General features: G+C 33.1%; 1 protein-coding gene across 1 annotated transcript; it reads right to left on the bottom strand.

Annotated features, from left to right (window-relative positions):
• Positions 1-1,595: 1,595 nt before the first annotated feature.
• On the bottom strand, positions 1,596-22,551 carry LOC139522931 (uncharacterized). Its single transcript, XM_071316579.1, has 2 exons — positions 22,468-22,551; positions 1,596-5,018 (listed from the first exon to the last, which is right to left on the bottom strand). Exon 2 carries the CDS (start codon positions 4,994-4,996, stop codon positions 1,745-1,747), a length of 3,252 nt encoding a protein of 1,083 aa, XP_071172680.1. The 5' UTR covers positions 4,997-5,018; positions 22,468-22,551; the 3' UTR covers positions 1,596-1,744.
• Between the last annotated feature and the right edge of the window lie 2,803 nt (positions 22,552-25,354).

The following is a 25,354-nucleotide window of genomic DNA, read 5'->3' as shown; positions in this document are numbered from 1 at the left end:
GGCACCAACCCAACAATGGGTTGTTAGGTTTGTCTGAAAATTTCAGGGCTGATAGATTGACAAATTGAACTTTTTTACACCATATCAGATTTGCTCTAAATCAATGCTTTAATTTCTGAGATATAAGCCAAAAACTGTATTTGACCTCTATGTGTTATTTTTTAGCCATGGCGGCCATGTTTGTTTATGGATGAAAAATTCTAATACATTTCATAAACTAGATTCCTAAAGGAACATTTAGTTAAACTTAAGAAGTATTAGGCCCAGTAGTTTCAGTGGAGAAGATTTTTTAAATAGTTTTTGAAACAGACAACAGATAACAGACAATGACAGACACCAAGTGATGGCATAAGCTCATATGCCCTGGTGAGCTAAAAATGAGTTCAAATAAGTCATTATCAACATGATCAATATTAACAATAAATAGATAATTGTTTGATTATTCATTACCATTTCAATAATTGATATAAATATACAATTTAATTGTTCAAATTATAACATAATTTTGACTTCATAGCAAAAATGTAGTCATTTTATTATTGACACTTTAAAACTTGTATCATAAAAATTGTTATCAACATATTCAATGAAAATATTTGAACATTTAAAAAAAAAAAATTTGATTTGACACTTTTTATCCTGTATATGTCTTTTTTCTATTAATGCACAACAAAAGATGAAGATTTTCAAAAGTTACTCCCCTTTATGCATTTCATTATATGACATCATCATGTTTGTATAGAATTTTCACAAAATTTACTATAGTCATGATAGTTGTTAAAATGTATCGGTCTTTTAAGAATACTGTGCTTTATGGCAAGCCGTTTTACTATTTATTCTAACTTCAAGATACCCTAATAATATTTATAAGATATCTCAAATAGTTTATAAGATATCTTATATAAGATATCTTATAAACTATATGAGATATCTTATATAGTATATAAGATACCTTATATAAAAAAAATATTTATAAGATATCTTATACACTTTATAAGATATCTTATATACTTTATAAGATATCTTATAAACTTCAGAAGATATCTTATAAACTTTAGAACATATCTTATAAAGTATATTAGATATCTTAAAAAGAAAATTATATGAGATATCTTATAAATTAAATAAGATATCTTATAAACTTTATAAGATAAGTTTATAAGATATCTCATACAATTTATAAGATATCTCATATAATATATAAGATATCTTATATAATAAAGTTTTTATAAGATATATTATAACTTTAGGAGATATCTAATAAATAATTTTTATATAAGAAGTCTTATAAAACATACAAGATATCTCATATAATATATAAGATATCTTATAAAGAAAATTATATGAGATATCTTATACACTATATAAGATATCTTATAAAGTATATATAAGATATCTTATAAAGTATATAAGATATCTCATATAGTTTATAAGATATCTCATATAATTTATAAGATTTCTTATAAAGTTTATAAGATATCTTGTAAAAACTGGATTATATAAGATATCTTATATATTATCTGAGATATCTTATATATTATATGAGATATCTTATATATTATATGAGATATCTTATATATTATATGAGATATCTTATATATTATATGAAATATCTTGAAGTTAGAGTAAATAGTAAAACGGCTTGCCATAATGCTTGCTACAATAAGCAAAACATTGAATCATCAAATATGTATGGAGATAAATTTTAGCTGCCATGTGTCAAAAAAGCATTGACCTGTAGTAGTTATATAACCCAGTAATTTCTTGATGGAGTTGGACGTTTAAGCTCCTGTAGAAATTTCGATTTGGATTTAGACTTGCCTTTTTTCCTGTGTAAGTCTAAAAATGGGAACAAGTCTGATGGCAGACGTCCTTTATATGGTATACAATTGTCCAAAATGACAGCAGAAGCAAGGCACTGTAGAGATCGGTTTCCAACAGGACACATTTGGGTAGAGGATGATTCAGAATAGAAGATTGGTGTTTTATCTCTAGCATCCAAACAATCTGGATGAGCCCCTGACTTTATAAGAGAGTTGATAATTGCATACCGATCATCTAATCTACTACTCTTTAATTTACTTGTTTCAACAGAAATAACACGGTAACACATATGAAGTGGTGTCATTCCAAAATCGTCAACAGAGTTTGGGTCAGATCCCAGAGATAACAAAATCTCCACTAATTCCTCTGATCCTATGACTACATCCTCCAAATCTTCACCTATCTTTCCTTCTCTGCTATTTTCAGGTATAACTGGTGAAGCATAATGAAGCAGACCTTGTCCATAGCAGTTTCTAAGGTCATCCTTAATTACTCTCTTCATGAAGCCCAAAAATCTACATTTCTCTTCCTCTGACTTCTCATATCTACTTAAAACTTTGATTGCCAACAACAGTGGAGCCATATCACTGAAATATCTTTGTTTCTTTGGTGTAGCTAGGCAGTTCAAAAAGAAACATTTAAAAACTGCCATCATCAAGTCATACGATAGCATATCGTATTCTTCATCAACTAATATTGTAAAAAACAAATTTGTTAAATCTTTAATAAATTTCTTCAGTGTATCTGTTTTTAATATGTCCCTCATCATAAAGCGTTCCTCTTGTGAAATATGTTTAATAAAGTATGGAAAGCTGTAGACCACTAAAGTTACCCACTCCTGAATAAAGTCTTCACTTTCATATTCATTAGCTAGTGCTTGTATTGACTTCAATGTCTCAAAACTACCATAACCCATTAGTCTCTCGTGAATTAAGCCAGACTTCAACAGTAAAGCTATGCGTGTGTCACGTTCTTCTTCAGATGTTGTAGATACTTCATCATCATCATCCTCATCGTCTTCATCTGTTTCCCATTCTTCATCTTCCTCGTCTTCCTCATCATCATCAGTGACCTCATCTTCAACATTAGTACCAGATTTATCATCCTTTGTATCAGATGCTTTCCTGTCCGTAACAGATATTTTGTCTTGTGACTCAAATTGTTTGTCTCCTGCAGCAGATTCTTTGTCTCCTGTTTTGACTGTTTTTCCATCTGACTTACTTTCTGCTTCTAATTTTGCAGTTTCCTTTTGATGACAGAGGTTATTTAGATGAAATTTGAAGGAAGTTTCCGGTGGACTGACAGATAATTTCGGCACTGACCCACACTTGACCCATTTTTCATGGCTGGCAGTAACCTGTATAGCAACACCCAAAGCAGTTTCTGACATATCAGCATATACTAAGTCCATGTGTACATGAGGCATACCTTCCATTGGGTTGAGTAAGTTAACAGCAACACGATTCATGTCTTTACAAATAACATCTTTCTCCCAGTGTGAGATAACTGGATATTTTCCTCCATTTCCATTTTGATTGAATTTTTCTTCCTTCATTAGGTCAGCAACCTCCCAACAATTCATGGCATCCTTAAAATATTCCCTTGCAGCAAAGTATGCCCCAGATGCTTCTAAAGCATCAAATTTGGCTTGGAATGGAATTTGTGATTTATTTAAACAAGCTGAGATGAGTCTCTTACCAGCACAAGCTAAATAGACCACTGGATGTATGTACTGATACTCCACCGTTGTATCCTCACTCAAAATAACTTCATTTGTTGTTGAATCAATAGTGCAATATTTTAATATGGTATCAACATTGGTTTCTATAGTTTCTTGTTGTTTATCTGATTTAGGTATTGTATAATTTTTAAGTACATTTGCACTATTGATATCAGTTCCATTTCCTTTCTTAAAATATTTCTTCATATAGTTTGATACAGGACACTTTGTAAGAACCTCCTTATGTAACATCTCGTAACCTAACAAAGAAATACCCTGAGCATTCCTTATATTTGCCAAATTCGGAACTCTTCTTAACAGCAATGGTAGAACAGCCTTGTAAAGATCTTCTGGTGCACCTAAATTAATGACATCTCTATTCTCTAATGTTGTCATAGTTGTAAATATGTCAAAAAGTTGAACATCCGAACATTTCTCTACTGCTCCTTTATCTATCAACATCTTAACAATTTTAAGTTTTGGTAAAAATGGCACTGGAATTTGTTCACATTCTTTGTTCTTTTCTTCAGGTTTTTCATCTCTTCTGTCTTCTTCTTTTTCCTCATCTTGGTCATCCTTATGTTTTTCCTTATCCATGTCATCTCTAGGTTGTTTATCTTCAAGTTTTCCTTTAGGTTTTACTTCATTTACATTTTCATCATATTTAATTTCATTTGAATTTTCATCCACCTTAATTTCATGTTCATCTCCTCCATGTTTGTTTTCATCTTTGTCTTTTTCCTTTTCCTCTTCATCTTCACTTGAGTCCTCATCGTCATCATCATAACCATCAACTCCATAACCAAATGTTTGAAATGGTGGTTGTGTAAAGATTTTCATAGAAAACATCAATAAATTAAAGTTTGCTCCTATGTTCTTTCCAGCATCAGCATTGTGTTCCAGTAAATACCTGACAATATCTTCATTCTGATTGGCTACTGCCCAAAGCAATGGCCTCCCATTACTCTCATAGCCTTCCACATCTGCTTCACAATATTCCACTAAAAACCTAACTACTTCTAGATTTCCCATCTTACAAGCTAATGACAAAGGTACATGATCGTGATGATAATCATCTTTAACTTTCATCAGCTCTTTTCGTTGTTCTTTAGTGCAGATTCCCAATAATGCTGATAAGTATCCTTCTGCATCGTTAGACCTACTCTTCATTTTTCTTGTAGCTAAAATTGAATCAAGAATGATGTGTTTAATGGCTTCAAATGTTACTGAATCAACTCCATCACCGTAATTACAAGTTTCATCTTCAGAATCTGTGTCACTTGCCTCTTGTTGGTCAAATTCTCTACCTTCTCCACAAATATCGGTCCGTTCATATTTAGTCAACTCATCCAAACTTGAACTACATTTTCTGTTAATTATTTCCGTCTGGAACTGCTTTTCCATAAGACTCTTTTCCCTTACTTTTTGGTCTATATTATCTCCACAGTCCATTTCTCTACGTCTTCAAACAACTCTGAAAATAAACAAGTAAAAAAATTATGCAGAAAGTAGCTATACAATAACTATCAAATGATGAACTATATTAGTATGGAGCTAGCAACTTATAATGACTTTAATTGCAATGTATTTCACACAGAACTGCATCATCTGAAATTGGACATAAACAATATGGAAGAAATGATTGAAGAATTTGATCCTTTGTTTCCATAACAGCTTTAAAACAAGAGTGCACACGCTGAAATGTCTCGCCTTCTATACTAATCATTGATATTATGTTGATAGTCCTAAGTATAAAGCTAAGCTTTATATTACAACTGTCACATAAACTTAACATTAACCAAGATAACTAAACAAAGACCAATGAACCTTGAAAAAGAGGTCCAGGTCAGATGAACCATGCCAGGCAGACAGGTACAGCTAACAATGCTTCTATACAACATATATAGTTGACACATTACTTATAGTTTAAGAAAAATAGACCAAAACACAAAAACTTAACACTGTGCAATGAACCGTGAAAATGAGGTCACGGTTAAATAAAACCTGCTCGACTGACATAAAGATCATAAAATATTTCCATACACCAAATATAGTTGACCTATGGCATATAGCATTAGATAAAAAGACCAAAACTCAAAAACTTAACTTTGACCACTGAACCATAAAAATGAGGTCAAGGTCACATGACATCTGCCCGCTAGACATGTACACTTAACAATCATTCCATACAACAAATATAGTAGACCTATTGCATATGGTATGAGAAAAACAGACCAAAACACAAAAATTTAACTATAACCACTGAACCATGAAAATGAGGTCAAGGTCAGATAACACCTGCCAGTTGGACATGTACACCTTACAGTCCTTCCATACGCCGAATATACTAGCCCTATTGCTTATAGTATCTGGGATATGGACTTGACCACCAAAACTTAACCTTGTTCACTGATCCATGAAATGAGGTCGAGGTCAAGTGAAAACTGTCTGACAGACACGAGGACCTTGCAAGGTACGCACATATCAAATATAGTTATCCTATTGCTTATAATAAAAGAGAATTCAACATTACAAAAAAATTGAACTTTTTTTTCAAGTGGTCACTGAACCATGAAAATGAGGTCAAGGACATTGGACATGTGACTGACTGAAACTTCGTAACATGAAGCATCTATATACAAAGTATGAAGCATCCAGGTCTTCCACCTTTTAAAATATAAAGCTTTTAAGAAGTGAGCAAATGCCGCCGCCATAGCCGCCCACGTAGCCGCCGCCACCGGATCACTATCCCTATGTCGAGCTTTCTGCAACAAAAGTTGCAGGCTCGACAATTATCTAACATCATTCAAGCAACAGACTGACCAGTATTTTAAGGCTACTTTATGGTTTGCCAGTTGAATGAATGGTTATGTGTACACACTTATGAAGAAAAAGATAGGCCAAAGATACAAGAGAGACAGTTCAACTCATGAGTCGAAAATAAACTGACAACACCATGGCTAAAAAAGAAAAAGACCAACAGACAAAATAATAGCACACAAGACGTAACATAGAAACTAATGACTAGAAGAAAAAGTATAGAATAAGATAAAAGTTATTATATTTTCTGTTCTGACTTTTAAGCCACACTTCTAATTACCTCAAATGAAGCTGCCATATGAGACCAAATAAAAAATTATGTGTGTTTACTGAACATTATTACATGCTGCAGAGCTCCAGATAAGAATTCTCAAATTGGGGTTTTTACCCACCATTTTCTTATAAAATTGGGTGATAAAGTTTTTTAATTGCATTATCAATTTCAATTCACCCCTCAAGTTAATACCAAATTTAGTTTTTCACCACCAATTTACTTAATGTATTGGTTTTTTTTTATCAACACAATATTGAATATTTATCTATAGGCAATATCAACCCCAGATTTTTTTCCATCTGATACTATATATATGTTTCTTTCTTTGTTCAGCTGTTTTATTTGGTTTAGGGTTAGGGTTATTTGCTAGCTATTTTATTTGGTTTATTCACTGAGGAGCAATTGTAGGTTTAATTTGTGTCCCGTTTCAAACCTTCTGCCAGTTTTGTATTTTCTCACAAAAACGGATATGTGTATTCACAGGCACTAGTCTTATACCTTTATATAATAAATTCTGAGACCAGTGCCTGTGTGTGTATTCATTGAATAACCATAAAATGAAAAAAAAATAGTATATAAACTCTAATTATACTTGAATATTTTTGTTTTATTCAATTTACATAAATCTGGGTTTAGTTGTCTTTTATTAGAACTTTTGGTTTTTGATGCTTTAGCATGTCATACTTGATTTGGCCTTTCACTTTTTCCAACTGATTTGATTTTTGATGAAACCCTGTGTTTATTAGCAATGTTCTCGTTAAGGTACCCACACATGCCCGTGCGTTCGATGGACGCTTCCTAAAAACACCGGCTGAGTCTTGTTATCATCATTACTTTCCCTCAGCTTTTCAAAACTAGAGGCTCTAAAGAGCCTGTGTCGCTCACCTTGGTTTATGTGAATATTAAACAATGGACAAAGATGGATTCATGACAAAATTGTGTTTTGGTGATGGTGATGTGTTTGTAGATCTTACTTCACTAAACATTCTTGCTGCTTACAATTATCTCTATCTATAACAGTACTTTCTGTGGAAAATGTTATTGAAAATCTTAAATTGTTAAAAATTGACTATGAAGGGCAATAACTCCTTAGGGGGTCAATTGACTATTTTGGTCATACTGACTTATTTTTAGTTCTTACTTTGCTGTACATTATTGCTGTTTACAATTTATCTCTATCTATAATAATATTCAAGATAATAACAAAAAAACAGCAAAATTTCCTCAAAATAACCAATTCAGGGGCAGCAACCTAACAACCGATTATCAAATTCATCTGAAAATTCATGGGCAGATAGATCGTGACCTGATCAACAATTTTACTTCCTGTCAGATTTGCTCTTAATGCTTTGGTTTTTGAGTTATAAGCCAAAAACTGCATTTTACCCCATGTTCTATTTTTAGCCATGGTGGCCATCTTGGTTTGTTGGCCGAGTCACTGGACACATTTTGTTAACTAGATACCCCAATGATGATTATGGCTAAGTTTGGTTAAATTTGGCCCTGTAGTTTCAGAGGAGAAGATTTTTCTAAAAGATTACTAAGATTTATGAAAAATGGTTAAAAATTGACTATAAAGGGCAATTACTCCTAAAGTGGTCAACTGACCATTTTGGTCATGTTGACTTATTTGTAGATCTTACTTTGCTGAACATTATTGCTGTTTACAGTTTATCTCTATCTATAATAATATTCAAGATAATAACCAAAAACAGCAAAATTTTCTTAAAATTACCATTTCAGGGGCAGCAACCCAACAACGGGTTGTCCGATTCATCTTAAAATTTCAGGGTAGATAGATCTTGACCTGATGAACAATTTTACCCCATAGCAGATTTGCTCTAAATGCTTTGGTTTTTGAGTTATAAGCCAAAAACTGCATTTTACCCCTATGTTCTATTTTTAGCCATGGCGGCCATCTTGGTTGGTTGGCCGGGTCACCGGACACATTTTTTAAACTAGATACCCCAATGATGATTGTGGCCAAGTTTGGTTTAATTTGGCCCAGTAGTTTCAGAGGAGAAGATTTTTCTAAAAGATAACTAAGATTTACGAAAAATGGTTAAAAATTGACTATAAAGGGCAATAACTCCTAAAGGGGTCAACTGACCATTTGGGTCAGGTTGACTTATTTGTAAATCTTACTTTGCTGAACATTATTGCTGTTTACAGTTTATCTCTATCTATAATAATATTCAAGATAATAACTAAAAACAGTAAAATTTCCTTAAAATTACCAATTCAGGGGCAGCAACCCAACAACGGGTTGTCCGATTCATCTGAAAATTTCAGGGCAGATAGATCTTGACCTGATGAACAATTTTACCCCATGTCAGATTTGCTCTAAATGCTTTGGTTTTTGAGTTATAAGCCAAAAACTGCATTTTACCCCTATGTTCTATTTTTAGCCATGGCGGCCATCTTGGTTGGTTGACCGGGTCACCAGACACATTTTTTAAACTAGATACCCCAATGATGATTGTGGCCAAGTTTGGTTAAATTTGGCCCAGTAGTTTCAGAGGAGAAGATTTTTGTAAAAGTTAACGACGCCGGACGACGACGGACGACGGACGCCGGACGCCAAGTGCTGAGAAAAGCTCACTTGGCCCTTTGGGCCAGGTGAGCTAAAAAGCAGAAAACATGCTTCTATTCAATATTTTTACCGGACATTCACCATGTTCACTTTTGTTTTAATTCAATGTATGTTATGATAAATCCAGAGCAATGCGAAAAAAATATGACTGCATGACACACGCTAATTGGATAAACGCCGAGAAGATCGAAATGTTTTCAAAAACAAGTGTACATATTGAGCAATGGAAAACTCCAACAGGGACTCATTTCAGCTGCTTGATCCAGGGATCTATTTTTAGAACGAAAGGAAATTTCCAATTATAAATATTATAAAAAAAGATTTACGTGACCACTGTAAACGGAAGGGTAAATAACACAAACAGTAGCCAATAAAAGGGTGGAGAACTCATGGTTTTGGCATATAATTGGGTTTTTCTTTGAATTAGTTGGGTTATTGAACCCTACAATGGGCAATTGCATTGGGTTTTTTATTATTTGTATTGCGTGATCACGCAAAAACGCAGTTTATCTGGAGCTCTGAATGCTGAAAAAAAGCTAAGTAGCAAGGTAGGGAATTTTTTTTTTAAATATAAAACACTGCATAAACATCAAAACATTGCCTGTATTTTTCAGCCTAAAATTAATAAAGTCCTGAACTATGGGAACATATGTTCATTTAAACATACTTAGCAAATACATACTGGGTAAATTGTAAATTAACTTGAAATTGTTATGTTGTGGTCAAATAGGTCCGTGTAACACTTATCAATTCAAAGTTTTAAAAAGTTTTGAAATTTTAGATTTTTGGAATTTTGATCAAAGTTTTAAAATATCAAAATTTCAAATTGTGTTAAAGGTTTGAAATTTTGAAATTTTAACCAAATTATTAAAATATCAAAATTCTAAATATCGTTTATAAATTTGATAGTTGAGAAATTTGACCAAACTTTTAAAATACTAAACCTAACGCGCAATTTTGATTATTTCACTTTTTGAAAGTTTGATTTTTTAAATGTTTGCTTAAAATATCAAAATAGAAAAGGGGCAATAAGAGGGATACCTGTAAAAAGCGAAACGAAATAAAAGCGGAACGAAACGAAACAATATGAATTAAAAACATACTGATACTTAAAAGTTTATGTATGAAATAAAACGGACAGTTGAAAGCGGTGAAAAATTGGATGACAAAATTAATATTTCTTAAAAGAAGATAATTCATTTCAAAACCAGACCACCGTGTAGAACGCCACTTGCGGGGTGTCGGCTATGTTTGACGTGGGGTGGCAATTTTGAAGCGACGAAAAAGTAACAAGGTAAGTTCAAGCATCAAAATTAGTCAGAGTAGACCTTCAAAGTAGATATGATATGATAGATGTGTAACAGAAAACGGATAGTTCTAGCTGGGCGATTACGAACGAAATATCTGTCTTGAATCATTTTTCTTGTAAACCTGTTCCATTGTATATTTGTGTACAAGTCGTTGTTTTCTCATTGACAATTGTAGTATCATCGTCTTCAGGATTACTTGAAGTTGTGTTGTCATTCGCTGAAAAAGATGCCGGTGAGTGTTTCATTGGAGAGAGTGTTCTAATTCTTTTAGGAGTAATGGATTTTTGCGGCGTGCACGAGTGCTTTTTAGATGAACCTGGTGATGAACTAGGATGCATTTTGGCTGGTGGAGGCTTCGGGCTATCTTATATTGAGGACTATTTTGTGATGTTTTGGTTTATTGAGCCATAGACTTTACTTTTTTTTTACCATGATAGTGACTGAAAAGGAAAAGAAATCGTTTACCAGCTTGAAAACTAAATATTTTAAGCCATTTTTTTACTATGAATGAAATCAAAAGCACATGTTTTATAAGACCAAAAACAGGCAAAATGAAAAACCCTTATTTTGTCATGGTAAAGTAGATGTGAATGAAATCAAAAGCATATTTTTTAAGACCAAAAACAGGCAAAATGAAAAATCCTTGTTTTGTCATGGTAAAGTAGATGTGTTTGAAATAAAATGTATCATATGAAGACTAATTTACAAGCAAATATGTATTTTTTCATGACAAGCCTCTACCCTTTGCGACGCAAAATCTGACACCCCGAGCGACACTTTATATTTTGATGAATAATAGTTTTAAAACCAATTAATTTTAACTAAGAAACTGGTATTTGGTATAAGTAAATGAGATGAATACAATTCTATATAAATGATACGGGGGATGGCTGTGTAAAGTAGTTTTTTATACCGAAATTTGCATATAAAGCCTCAAAATCTGCAACACGGAAAACTAGGGCGAGGTGTTTGAGAAAACTGAGCACTGAAAACGACTGCTTCTGCTTTCAGGAAATAGATTATGTAGCGGTTCCTTCCGTGCAATACATTATATGGTACTGAGAGTTCTAGAAATAAGAAATGTTGATGCTTGAACTTACCTTGTTACTTTTTCGTCGCTTCAAAATTGCCACCCCATGTCAAACATAGCCGACACCCCGCATGTGGCGTTCTACACGGTGCAGACGTACGGCTCTGATATTGACCATTTTACCGGCTGGTTTTTCAAGCACCCATATTTTAGGAGAAACAGGAGTAACAGTAAAAACTGAACAACTTGCAGTAGGTCAAATAGTATGGTTATGTTGAGCATGTATATACATTTTCTACTAAACTTTAAGCCATAAAAAGGCCCAATACGCGATGTATTATCTCTTTTGATTTCATTTTTTTTTCTGTTTTGCTTTACGACTTCTTACTTTCTGCAATCAAGTTGGCTAAAGAATATATCATTTCATGTACAGAATGAAAGATCATCTTAAACGTTTTTATCTGTTCTTTGTAAGTTGTTTGCCCTAAATATTCAGCTTTAGGCGTTCCGTAAGGAGGTCGATCAAGAAAAGCGCTTCATGATACTGAATGCATGGTTTAAGGTTGTGCTAGACCACAGTGTGGGAGGTTTTTAATATAATCTTTTTTACGCTGAAATTAAGACGGTAATAGGATCCAATATCAGCAAATTGGAGCCAAGATACTGTTACAAGGTATCTACAAAAACTCATCATAGATGGATACCGGAATATAAATTTTGCCGGTTTTTGCGCCAGACGCGCGTTTCGTTTACAAAAGACTTATCATTGACACTCGAACCAAATTAAGTTAAAAAGGCAAATAAAGTCAAATAAAATTGAAAAGGCCAAATAAAGTAAACTTTTACATCCAACATATAGCTCTGGTTTTGTAAAAGTTGAAACCTTTCATATCATATATAAACGTATACCATAAACATTATTTTCACGAGCATTCATATTTATGTAATAATTACCGCTGTACTACATTAAGCACCCAACTTGCATTCATGTTTATGTAATAGTTGCCGCTGTACTACATTAAGCACCCATCTATCCAGTTGTAGGTGTCGGCATTTTGAAAGTTGAAAATTGTGTTCAAAAGTTTTTATCAGCGATAAATGGTAATCTTCTGGGGAACCAATATTTAGATAGTACCTGTTTTTTACTTGATACTACCACTAGGGGCTTCGATAATGGTACATTAAAATATTCTGATCCCTAATTTGATGATATAATATTCTGTGCCAGAAGAGGACAAAAGAAAAATTATTCATGACTTTTAGTGTTAAATTTTGAACCAGACAAGTTGATTGATGGCGATGAAAAACTTAATAAAAATATTAGCGCTTCGACAAAACAACCTCACCCCACTTTAAAAGTAAAATGATTGCTACCTTAAAGACAACGTTTGGACTGGTTATCATACACGTAGCTCCATTATAGGTTCTAAATCAACCACTGTTTTATTATAGTAAACAAAAGGAATAGATGTTTTTGTATTAAAGGATATTACTGTCCCGTATTTGCATTTTGTTATTTGGGTATTTTGAAGTTATCGTACGACAATCGAAGTGAAGTTAAAACATATTTAAATCCATCTATAAGGTCTACTTTGTCCTAGGAAGTTGAATCTTACGTTTCTTGGTAATTTGTATGTAAACAATCTATTTTAAATTATCGATTTTTTGTTGTTGCCAGTGACAAATATTTCATGAATGTTCCGGAACAAAATAGCAATAAATGCAACAGGGAGAGAGTGTGCATAATGAGGAGATATATAACCTTTGAATTAGTGTAATTGAGATCTGGATCGGGCGTATGACAGTAACTGCTAGCCTTATGTATAGTAGTCCTTTGTTATTTTATTATCATTGTCATGCATGTTAATTAGTTTCTTAGTTTGTTTCCTATTCTGACATAGGACTTGTATTTCCTATTGAAGTGCGTTTTACTGTTCGGATTACTGTGTGTTTTTCATTCTTTATTGGCTAGAGGTATAGGGGAGGGTTGTTATCTCACGAAACATGTTAAACCCCGCCGCATTTGTGCGCCTGTCCCAATCCAGGAGCCTCTGTCCTTCTAAGTCTTGTATGATTTTGGTTTTAGTTCATTGTTATGTTTCGGAGTTTAGTATTACGTCTATAATGGCTGAACCAGTACACTTTTTTGTCTAGGGGCCAGCTGAAATACGCCTAGCACAACTTTTATTGCGACGCTATATTTAAGTATTCCTTCCGTATCATTTCTTGGAACTGAAATACATCATAAAAGGCAATATATTATCATCATGCAATCGATAAACAAGAAAGGAAAACGTTTTAAGTTGTATGCCAGCCTACCGAAGCGCTTTTTCTGGATCTACCTTCATCAGGAACGTCAAAAAGGCGAATACTAATTTATGGTTTACTGCGAGTTGGTAATTTTTCACTGATACTTCTAAATGTTGGGCACTGGGAACACAAAATAGCTTTGAATTATTTATCTCAAACGCTAACCTTATATAAGAGATTTAAATTAACGTAGTTGATTCCGGTTTAAATAGGTTTAATTATTTTTTTTTTTTTTTTATGGATGCACAACCTTAAAATTTTAGGATACTGTTATCCCATGTGATGTCTAACATGTTTCATAAAAAAAACCCGACTTCTTCTTTTCATTATTTATTTTGTAATTAAAAATGATTTGATATATTTCGTGCTATTTATTTATAACTAAGAATAGTTCTTATCAGAGCCGTGTTTACATCAGTGATTACAGGTACCCCTCTTGTCGCCCCTTTATACTTTTGATATTTTAAGCAAACATTTAAAAAATTAAACTTTCAAAAAGTGAAATAATCAAAATAGCACATTAGGTTTAGTATTTTAAAAGTTTGATCAAGTTTCTAAAATATCAAATTTATAAACGATATTTAGAATTTTGATATTTTGATAATTTGGTTAAAATTTCAAAATTTCAAAACTTTAACACAATTTGGAATTTTGATATTTTAAAACTTTGATCAAAATTCCAAAAATCTAAAATTTCAAAACTTTTTAAAACTTTGAATTGATAAGTGTTACACGGACCCAAATAAACTCATCGTAGATTCCAGGACTAAATTTTATATATACTCCAGACATGCGTTTCGTCTACAATAGACTCATCAGTGACCCTTGAATCCAAAAAAGTTTAAAAAACCCAAATAAGTACAAAGTTGAAGAGCATTGAGATCATAAATTCCTAAAAGTGTTTCCAAATGCAGCTAAGCTAATCTATGCCTCAGGCCTGAGGTAGAAAAGCCTTAGTATTTCAAAAAATTCAAAATTTTGTAAACAGTTAATTTATAAATATAACAATATCAATGATAATTCATGTCAGCACAATAAAGTGCTGACTACTGGGCTTGTGATACCCTCAAGGAAATAAATCTCCACCACCAGTTCTTGTGGTGAAAACTAAAGTTTCCAAAAAATCATGAGACCTTCTAGAGAACTTAGTTTGTTTAAAATTGGTATGAACCAATACTGTTACATGTAATGCAGTATAAGTTTAAATGTAAAATATTTTGGTGTTTTCATATTTTTTTGTATTTATCACATTTTATCACGTAGGTGCCTCTAATAGCAGACTCAATGTTATGGGTTTAACTTTTTCATTGTTTTAATCAGTATCAGATCCAGAACTTTTTATATTAAGGGGGTGTCAAGTGACTGCCATAAGAGGGGGCCTGTTTCAGTCTAGTCCAAATAATTATGACATTTTGAAAGGCTATTATATTTTTTTCTTTTACGCAGTCGCAGGAAGACGTCATAGTAAAAAGTAAAAATAGCCATGACATTATATTAAAGTCATAATTATTTGGACTAGTTTCAGTCATGCTTCATTTATTCCATATATGGGCTATTTCAAAAAAAATGATGCCAAAGTGTGACAAACATGGTAAAAAATTAAGTCATTGCTAATCTTTTTTCTATCATTTTTCTTTAATCCAGAGACATTCAAGTTTACAAAACTACCAAGGGTTAATGCAAAATAATAAAAACAAAAATTTTAACAACATTTTACTCATAAGAATTCATCCACTTTTCAAAGGAAACAACATAATAATAATATCAACTGACAAACATAAATAAGAATATAAATATCAATGTAATTTTTTTGTTTGTTGCAATAAAGGTACTAAATGATTTTCCTGCAATTTTTTTTTAATTATAAACAGTTTTTTTTTTTAAATATTTAAATTTCACCAATTTTTAGTGTATTCTTTAATATCTTATTTCAAAAGTTTTTATATCTCTTTGCAAAAGCTTTAATTTAATATAAAAAGTATAAGGAAGCAAACATATATGATCTAATTACATCCTCTGAAAATTTCACAACAATTGCTTCAGTCAATTCTAAGTTTTCTTCATTTAAAAAATACAAACATGTGTTTTTTATCCTTTTGTTACACTCCTGACATATTTTTTCAGTAACTGTAAGACTGTTTTTTAATGGAATGTTTAGAAAATCAGTAATGATATCTATTTTAAATTTACAATCTCACAAATAAATAAATTTATTAGATATTTGATTACATAAATACATATTTTTTTAATTTCTGAGCAAAGAGCAAACTTTTAATATGTTTAATGAGAATTACACTTTAATTTTTAAGAATCTTTGGTGAATAGTGTGCAGAAAAATCACTTTTACAAGACAGATCAGCTTTCTCATAACATTGTAAAGATGTTACAATTATTTTAATAAAGAATCATGTTGAATTTTGTTATAGATAAGCAACATCAGAAACTTGTCAGGAGTGTAAAAAATGTTACACTCCTGACCATAATTTATTGCTTCCATATTTTAACCTGAAACTGACCTGAAATCATGTAGAGTCTTTATATTTCACATATTATTTTAGTGCAAATTAAGAACAGGTTAAAAAAAATTATATACTTCTTACATATTTACAAATTTTGCTAATTGTCTATTTAAAAAAAAAGATGGCTTTCCTTTAAACCTTGTTCAGTCTCTTGTTTGATACTATATATATGCTGTTTTTATGTCAGATAATGTATTATGATAAGTTTGTTCGTTCTACCAAAGTTGGTAGCAGTATGTGCTCTGTATATTAAAAATTGTCCAAAAATGTACCCAAAAATGTCAGGAGTGTAACGCTTTAAAATGTTTAGGTGTAACATTCATGTTATTTTTTATAGAAACAATGTTGTTATTATTGGTTTTCCTTTCTGGAATTTGAGTGTGAACACCATCTGTTGCATATTTTCAGTAACAAACATGCCATTATTATGGCCTTTATTGCTTGTTTATGCTCAATACTTGTATGTCAGGACTGTAACACATTTAAACAAGCTAGTTCAATTGCAATTTTAGTTCAAAAATTTCAAAAGTAATGATGTAGACTTGTATTCTGTGTTAAGCTGAGGTGTAGTAATGTCATTTTATAATAATTGTCAGCTTGTTTTTCTTCCAATAACTTACCTTTGCTAATAAGATTGAAATAAGGCATTTTTTTGTGTTACACTCCTGACATTGAAGTATTGAGCATACAAAAGCAATGAAGGCCGTAATGATGGCATGTTTGTTACTGATAAACTGTAACAGGTAATGTTCACTGAAATTCAAGAAAAAACAACAACTATAACAACATTGCTCTTAAAAAAATACATCTTAACCCAGTTGTTACACTCCTGACAGACCTGGGTAGTCCTCTTATTGTAACCATAATATTCCAGTAGTAGAACTTCAGGGTCAACTGGATGCACCTGTGCCAAGCTATGATACTTACCTAAAAGAATAAACCGTGCAAGATGTACAGAAACATGTTATTTCACCTACAAAGACATTTTCTGGCAGCATATTGACTTTTACTAACATTTTTTTTTTAACACAAACTTATTTGACTTACCTTATGAGGCTCATAAAAATGTAAATATATGGAAGAATTAAACAAGAAATCATAGTCAAGATATAATAGTTGGATGAAAGATATTGTTTGGTATTGTATCTGCTCTTATTTATTCTATATCATCAATGAATGCACATGCTTTCTTCTAAATGTCACACTAAAAGCGTTACACTCCTGACATTTTGAGGTACAATTTTAGACAATATTTTTTAAACAGAGCACATACTGCTATTATCTTTGGTAGTTAGGACCAACTAATCATAATACATTATCTGACCTAAAAACATTACAGATATAGTATCATACAAGAGACTGACAAAGGTTTAAAGGAAAGGCATCATTTTTTTTTTAAATAGCCCATATAATTCTTCCCACAAAAGACCATGATTCTCATTTTTCTTATATTCATATTGCCCTGTTGTTATAAACATATTTACACTTTTGGTATTTAGCTGAATTTTGTCTCCAAATGACCTTAGATCGCCTCCGAATAACCTTTTGATGTCAAGCAAAAATCACTTTTTTATTGTGACATCAAATTTTTTGAATTGTTATGTCATAGTTTAAGGGAACCTGTGTGATTCTACGTGATGGCGGAAAATTTGCATACAAGTGTAAATGGGTCTATTTTACAAGCCAGAGTTGGTTGGTATGACTAGAGAGGTCAAAGCCACACTCACTTTTGAGATTTTTTAATTTTTTTTTATATTTTACAAATATTGTATCGTCTCTTATTGTGTTTTCCACCTTCTTACGTTTTCGACCTAATTCTTCTTTCACTTCCCGTATGCAGCTCATGCCCGCATGATGTCATATTCGGCTGCTATACTTAGTAACAATAGCAAATGATACGACTTTACGTGTGGTGAAGGTTTTCCAAATAAAGTTATAATAATTAAGTATTTATGATTTTATAAAAATATAGTATATACCAATACACATAATTAACAGCGCCTGGTGATGTTTGATAGCCTGACCGGTTTCGGTCCATAAAGGACCTTCATCAGAGGCAGAATGGTGGATTAATGTTTGCACCCTATTTATATAGATATGGTAACCGGCGGTTGAGTTAACCAGCGGTTGAGTTAACCGGCGGTTGGGTTAACCGGCGGTTGAGTTAACCGGCGGTTGAGTTGACCGGCGGTTGAGTTAACCGGCGGTTGAGTTAACCGGCGGTTGAGTTAGGCGGCGGTTCAGTTAACCGGCGGTTCAGTTTACCGGCGGTTGAGTTAACCGGTGAAAAATCCCAGTGGGATTTTCCATGGTTACAATTATCTATATTTAGCTAATGTTCATGTTACAGTAAACTTTTTGACATGTTACGGTAAACATTTTTACACTATATGGTGGATCATAAGCCAAAGATCAAGACTAAATGATTACTATGTACCTCTTAAATTATTAAAACACCCTTTATCCAATGCTAAAGCCCAAATATGGTTATATCATCAGGTCACATGTTTACCGTATAGTGTAAAAATGTTTACCGTAACATGTCAAAAAGTTTACTGTAACATGAACATTAGCTAAATATAGATAATTGTAACCATGGAAAATCCCACTGGGATTTTTCACCGGTTAACTCAACCGCCGGTAAACTCAACTGCCGGTTAACTGAACCGCCGCCTAACTCAACCGCCGGTTAACTAAACCGCCGGTCAACTCAACCGCCGGTTAACGCAACCGCCGGTTGACTCAACCGCCGGTTAACTCAACCGCCGGTTAACCCAACCGCCGGTTAACTCAACCGCTGGTTAACTCAACCGCCGGTTACCATATCTATATAAATAGGGTGCAAACATTAATCCACCATTCTGCCTCTGATGAAGGTCCTTTATGGACCGAAACCGGTCAGGCTATCAAACATCACCAGGCGCTGTTAATTATGTGTATTGGTATATACTATATTTTTATGCTTTTACATTTTTCTCACTGATACACATAGTTAATATGGCTTCTACTAACGAAAGCTCCATGGAGCTAATGTGTTTAGAGACTACTTATGTCAGTACACCTTTCCTATATATTGCCTATTTATGATTTTATATTTGATATCACATTTTCGTACTTTTCCACTAATACCACTTTTACCTTCCTTCCCAAAGAAACCATCTAAAATTATCAATTTCTTTAAAAATATGGCTAAGGTCTTTTTGCATGCAAAGTTAACTTCAAGGTCATTAAGTCACATGACTGTCATATGGTAAGTTGTAATACTTACAGGTAATTTGCATACGAAAATATGCATGCTCCTTACAGCTTTTTACCGAAAAATAAAATATCAGTTTATTTTTATTCACAGAAAAAACAGTCTGTCAGTGTAAATTACTGACAATACTCACCAACCTCACTTCACAATGCATTAACTAAAGTATTCAACAAAAACATGAATATATGCAAGATCATACAAGGCTTCCCATGTGCCTCATTTTGAAATGTGTACAAATTGTCCAAAAAAGATATCAAAATTATATTACAAAAACACAAGACGCTTGTTTTTGTCAACAAAGAGGCCATCGATCCAATGAATTATAATAAAAAATAATTTAAAGATCGAAATATATTTCAGAGAAAGTGATTTTATGCACAAGTATACTATTACTAGTGCCTCTCAAAATATTAGGCATGCCTATGTTCACAGTGGCAGCTCCAGAAATTTTAATTAGTGGGGGCCCACAGACTGCATAAGAGGAGCCACCCCAGTCACACTTCAGTGATCAGAGACGGATTTAGGGGGAAGCCCCTTTTTGAGAAAAAATTTGGTTGCATTTGTGAAAAATTTACTTATGAAAAATATGTTGATAGTGTTAATAATTATAAATATCTTGGTTTGCACTTTAGTGCATCAGGGTCATTTTCATATGCTCAAAATGAACTGTATAAAAAGTCCTTGAAGGCTTATTATAAATTGTACAAGAATTTATTATTACTTAATCCAAGCAAAGTACCAGCTTATATGTATTTGATCATACCATAAAACCAATACTCCTACATGTATATGGGTCTGAAATATGGTGAACTTTTAATCCATTATCAGCAAGATTCAGAAATGGAACTTTACCCTTTGAAAAAATCTATTCCAGTTTAAAATGTGAGCGACTACATATAAAATTTTGTAAACTTGTTTTAGGTGTTCATAAAAAATCCATGAATTTTGGAATTTTATCCTAGCTAGGACGATTCCCACTATACTATGATATGGTTAAATCCATGTTAAATTACTGGTATCGCTTGGAAAATCTTGATTCCCAATATTCTCTTCTTAAAGATGCTTATGTATAAATGTAACATCAAAGAATCTTTCTCATTCAAAAAAAACATATTGGTATGGCTCTATGAAGTCAATTCTTGAAATGATCCCAGACATCAATCATCTATCTTCACCATTACCAAAAATTAATAGCTTCAAAGCTAATATGAAAAAAAATTTAAAATCATATTTTATAGACTTGTGGAACACTGAATTGGTAAAGCATTCAGATGGTAAACTTAGAACTTATGTTACATTCAAATCAGTCTTTGGAAGAGAAAAATATCTTTCCATTATTGGGAATTTTTAACAGAGACGAAGCTTAACAAAGCTCAGAATTTCATCACACCACTTAAGAATTGAGTCTGGAAGGTATCAGGGTACTCTCCTAAATGATAGAACTTGTACTCGTTGTAACTCCGGAGATGTGGAGGATGAATATCATTTTTTATTCCAATGTGTTAAATTTAATGATGACCGCAATCATCTATTTCAAGAGATAACTAAAAGTTGCCCCAATTTTTTAACTCTTAACACAAGAGATAAACTGATATGGCTTATGAACACAGAAGATAAGTCTATTCTTACTGCTTCATGTAAATTTATTTCGAAAAATTGTTAATTATGTGGCTTTCTTGTCTGCTTCAGACACGAGGAGGACTGTGTAAACACCACAGCTCCTTGAGTACCGCCCCTTGGTGTCTGTTGCAGTAGGGAAACCTACACTATTCTCAATACCTATTTACGTGAATATACATTCCATTTGTGTTTGTTTTTCTGCATCAGATACGAGGAGGATTGTTAGAGCTTTTAAGATCACAATCCTAGAGCATCGTCCCTTGGTGTCTGTTGCAGCTAAACAATCATTTATTTTAAATTTTTACATTTTCAGCAAAATATTATAAAATCAAGTAAATAAATAAATGGGGTTTGCCACATCTCTGGAGTAGCAACTCTCAAATACTTTTTTATTTAACAAATAATACCTGTATGACTATTTCAATAGTTTATTTTACATTGTTAATATGTAAAATACTGTATGTTGTATCAATTATATATGTTATGTGTATATGCCCCCCTCCTGGGGACCTAATTTGGAAAATAAAATTTATCTTATCTTATCTTATAGGGAATCACTGAAGCATGTCACAGACTGGAGCAGGCGCCCCCCCCCCCCCCCCCCCCTAAGGCAGTCAATGGGCCCAGTGGCGGATCCAGAACTTTTCCTAAGGGGGGCCCGCTCCAATCATGCTTCAATGATTCCCTATATAATCAACTAAATTTTTCACACAAAAGGGGGGGCAGGCCCCCCAGGTCCCCCTATGGGGCCCCACTTAGGAAAATTTCTGGAGCCACCAGTGGTGATTTCCTATATATAAGCAAACAATTTTTTTCCCAAAAAGGGTGGGCCCGGGCCCCACTAAATCCGCCTCTGGTTCAAACATATAAAAGAGAAATTCGGAAAAATATGTTAGGTCGAAACTCGAGGGTCGAAAATACAATTTGACAATATAAATACACGAGGATAAGTAGAAAAATTATCTGAAGGAACAAGGTCTAATAACACATGATATATTTCTGTTTTATTTAGTTTTTTTTTATTTTTTACTATTGTTCTTTGTTATTTGTTTCGATAAATGCATGAGCCGCTAAAAAATGACACCACCCCCTTTTTTAACATGCCACTGGTAGAGCACTGACCTAATCTATTAATTAAAGTTTTCACTGTTCTAATTTACAAAGGTATTTGGTCACTTGATTTTTTTTTACCTTGTTTACATTCTATCGGATACTAAAATTAACATCAACAAAGTTCAGCACCTTGCATTGCCGGCAGATCGAAATATGGCGCCAATCAATTTGTAAATTCAATAAAACAAGTTTTGGTAGTCCCGTGCTTATAACCTTTTGACCGTCTTTGTTATGAATTCATATAATCTGAGACATATTTGTCTATGGTATGATAATATCAAAATCATTTGTTTTTCATCATTTTATATATCATTTTAAACCTTACGTTGATTGTGCAGCTGTTGTGCAGACTGATTGCGGCTTACTACATCCTGTGGCAACTTATTTCATTCACATTTCACACGATACACAGTGATATTGTTGGCTTTTTTCATAACTACTTCTACCCTTTTTTATTAGGAAAATATGCGTCATTTTCATCAAATTAGGAAATTTAAAATAAACCATAAATTTGACTGAAACTTCAATTTACAGACCCATTTTCAAGAGTCAAACCCTGCTTTAAAATAAGACCCATTTTGTCAGTGATAATACTTAAATAGAGCCTCAAATGTGCACGTATAGTCATTTTAGGCGAGAAAATTGTTTAAATGAGTGTTTTTCAGTTTGAATTCATGCCCAATTACTTCTGAGACTGCACTGTTTGGAAAAAAAAAGTTGTCTTCTGGGGAATAATTTTAAGCCATTTTTTTTCAAATTGGGATTTTTCTCCAGGGGAAAAAGCCTTTATTCTCCACTAATTTAAGGCAAACAATATCACTGATACAGTATTTTAAAAGTCTTTATATTTGCATTTCCTAACAATGCTTATTCAAAAGTCTTTTGACCGGTTACAATTATGTAGTTTGGCAACATTTTAACCAGATGAATTCAAATACGTTTATCTCTGTTTGATCTCATCCGTATTTTCTGTTTTGTTTGTTTAACTTTTTGTAGTTAAGTTAATTATGTGTCACAGGTAATTTTTTCTTTTCTTTGTTAGTGCGTTTATAACAACAATGTGATGTTAAAATGATCGTCCAGTGAGACAAATATTTCCACTAGATATCCAGATAGATGGTGGTGTAACAGAGGCGGATTTAGGGGGCAGGGGGGCCCACTCCCCACCCCCCACCCCCTTTTTGGAAAAAAATTGGTTGCTTATATAGGGAATCACTGAAGCGTGACTGGAGCGGGCCCCCTCTTAGGCAGTCAATGGGTCCCAATTAGGAAAATTTCTGGATCTGCCAGTGTGTAAACAACACTATATCAGTCACCGTCGTATGGCCTTCAATAATGAGCAAAACCCATATCACATTGTAGCTATACAAGGCAACGATTTGACTAAAATATTGTGAAATTAAACCAATAACGAAACCATGCAAAGTAAGACCTATTGTAAAATAAATGAAAAGATAAACTATGTAAGACAGCAACGTGACAACCATAAAATCGAAAACTCTAATTTAGTCCAGATATCCTACAAAAAGTCAGTATAAAAAGGTATAGCTAGAATAACCAGGAACATATATATTAACTATTATTAGATATACTGTTCCCAGGCAGGAGTAACTTAAGTAAAAAAAACTTTCACCAAAAATTAGTTTTTGAAGTGTATTTTATAGCTCCCTTACAGAACTGAAACGTTTGCTGCATTCCCTTATAAAATTTAAAATGTTGCTGCAGCATTGCCGCAGCGTTGCGGCTTTAAAGCTGCAACCTTATCAGGTTGCCAGAGGATTGTTGCCGGAGTAGTGCCGGATGCTGCTGCTAGCGGCATTGTTCTGGCATCATTGCGACTCTAATTCCTTTCAAAATTAATGAGCACCACAATATAGCCAGAAAATTTGATGACGTCATTTCCAGCGTTTTTAGCTATTCCCTGTACTAGTGTGTTAGAAATTCACCATGTTGCTTGTGATTATATATTGTATTGAAGAATTTGGTGTTCTAGCTGGTTTTTTTTTTTGAAGATTTGAAGACTTGTAAGTAAACTCGTATCAAGTTATTGCATGTATAGAAAAGATCAATCTTGCATTGTGTATTTCAATAACATGGCCTCATCTGAGTTCACTATATACATGTATCGGTGAAGTTTGTGTTGGTTTTTTTTTTGCAGCTGTTTAATTGCTAATTGTAGTTTGGTAAATGACAAAATTTTATTAGCTTAACTTACGGCACATTAAAAATTTTCATTATTTTTTATGCAGATACCACTGACATTTATTTTATGTGCCTGCGTGTGCATACAAATTTATAATGCATGAATGCATGTCATATATATGCATTGACAACTTGTTTTTGCCGGCCCAATACATTTTATACGAAGCACGGCCTATTCGCATGTTTTGTCACTAAAATAATGCAAGAAAATAGCAGAATTAGCGCCGCAACAGCGCCACAATCATAATGCCAGAAAACTAATTTGCATACGAAATACGCTATAGCCGCATTAGTGCCGCAACATGATGCCAGAATATTGCCGCAACGGTGCCAGAATATAGCCGCAATAATGGTGCCAGAAAAATAATTTGCATACGAAATATGCTATCGCTGCATCGAAGCCGCAACAGTTTGCAGCAACAAAGCCGCAGCATAGCCATACTGCTGCCGCAACTATGTGCCAGAGGGCTTATATTTCCATAAGGGAATTGTTACAGGTTTGCTATAAACAAACTAGAGGCTCTAAAGAGCCTGTGTCGCTCACCTTGGTATATGTGAATATTAAACAAAGGAAGCAGATGGATTCATGACAAAATTGTGTTTAGGTGATGGTGATGTGTTTGTACATCTTACTTTACTGAACATTCTTGCTCCTTACAATTATCTCTATCTATAATGATCTTGGCCCAGTAGTTTCAGTGGAAAACGTTAGTAAAAATTTACAAATTTTATGAAAATTGTTAAAAATTGACTATAAAGGACA

The sequence above is a fragment of the Mytilus edulis genome, chromosome 5 (assembly GCF_963676685.1).
Source record: "Mytilus edulis chromosome 5, xbMytEdul2.2, whole genome shotgun sequence".
NCBI lineage: Eukaryota > Metazoa > Mollusca > Bivalvia > Mytilida > Mytilidae > Mytilus > Mytilus edulis.
Note: the sequence above shows the minus strand (reverse complement) of the source record. Positions and strands in the feature narration are given on the sequence as shown.

Bases quoted from the DNA above. Each gene is read 5' to 3' on its own strand.
- LOC139522931 (XM_071316579.1), bottom strand. From the start codon at position 4,996: ATGGACTGTGGAGATAATATAGACCAAAAAGTAAGGGAAAAGAGTCTT.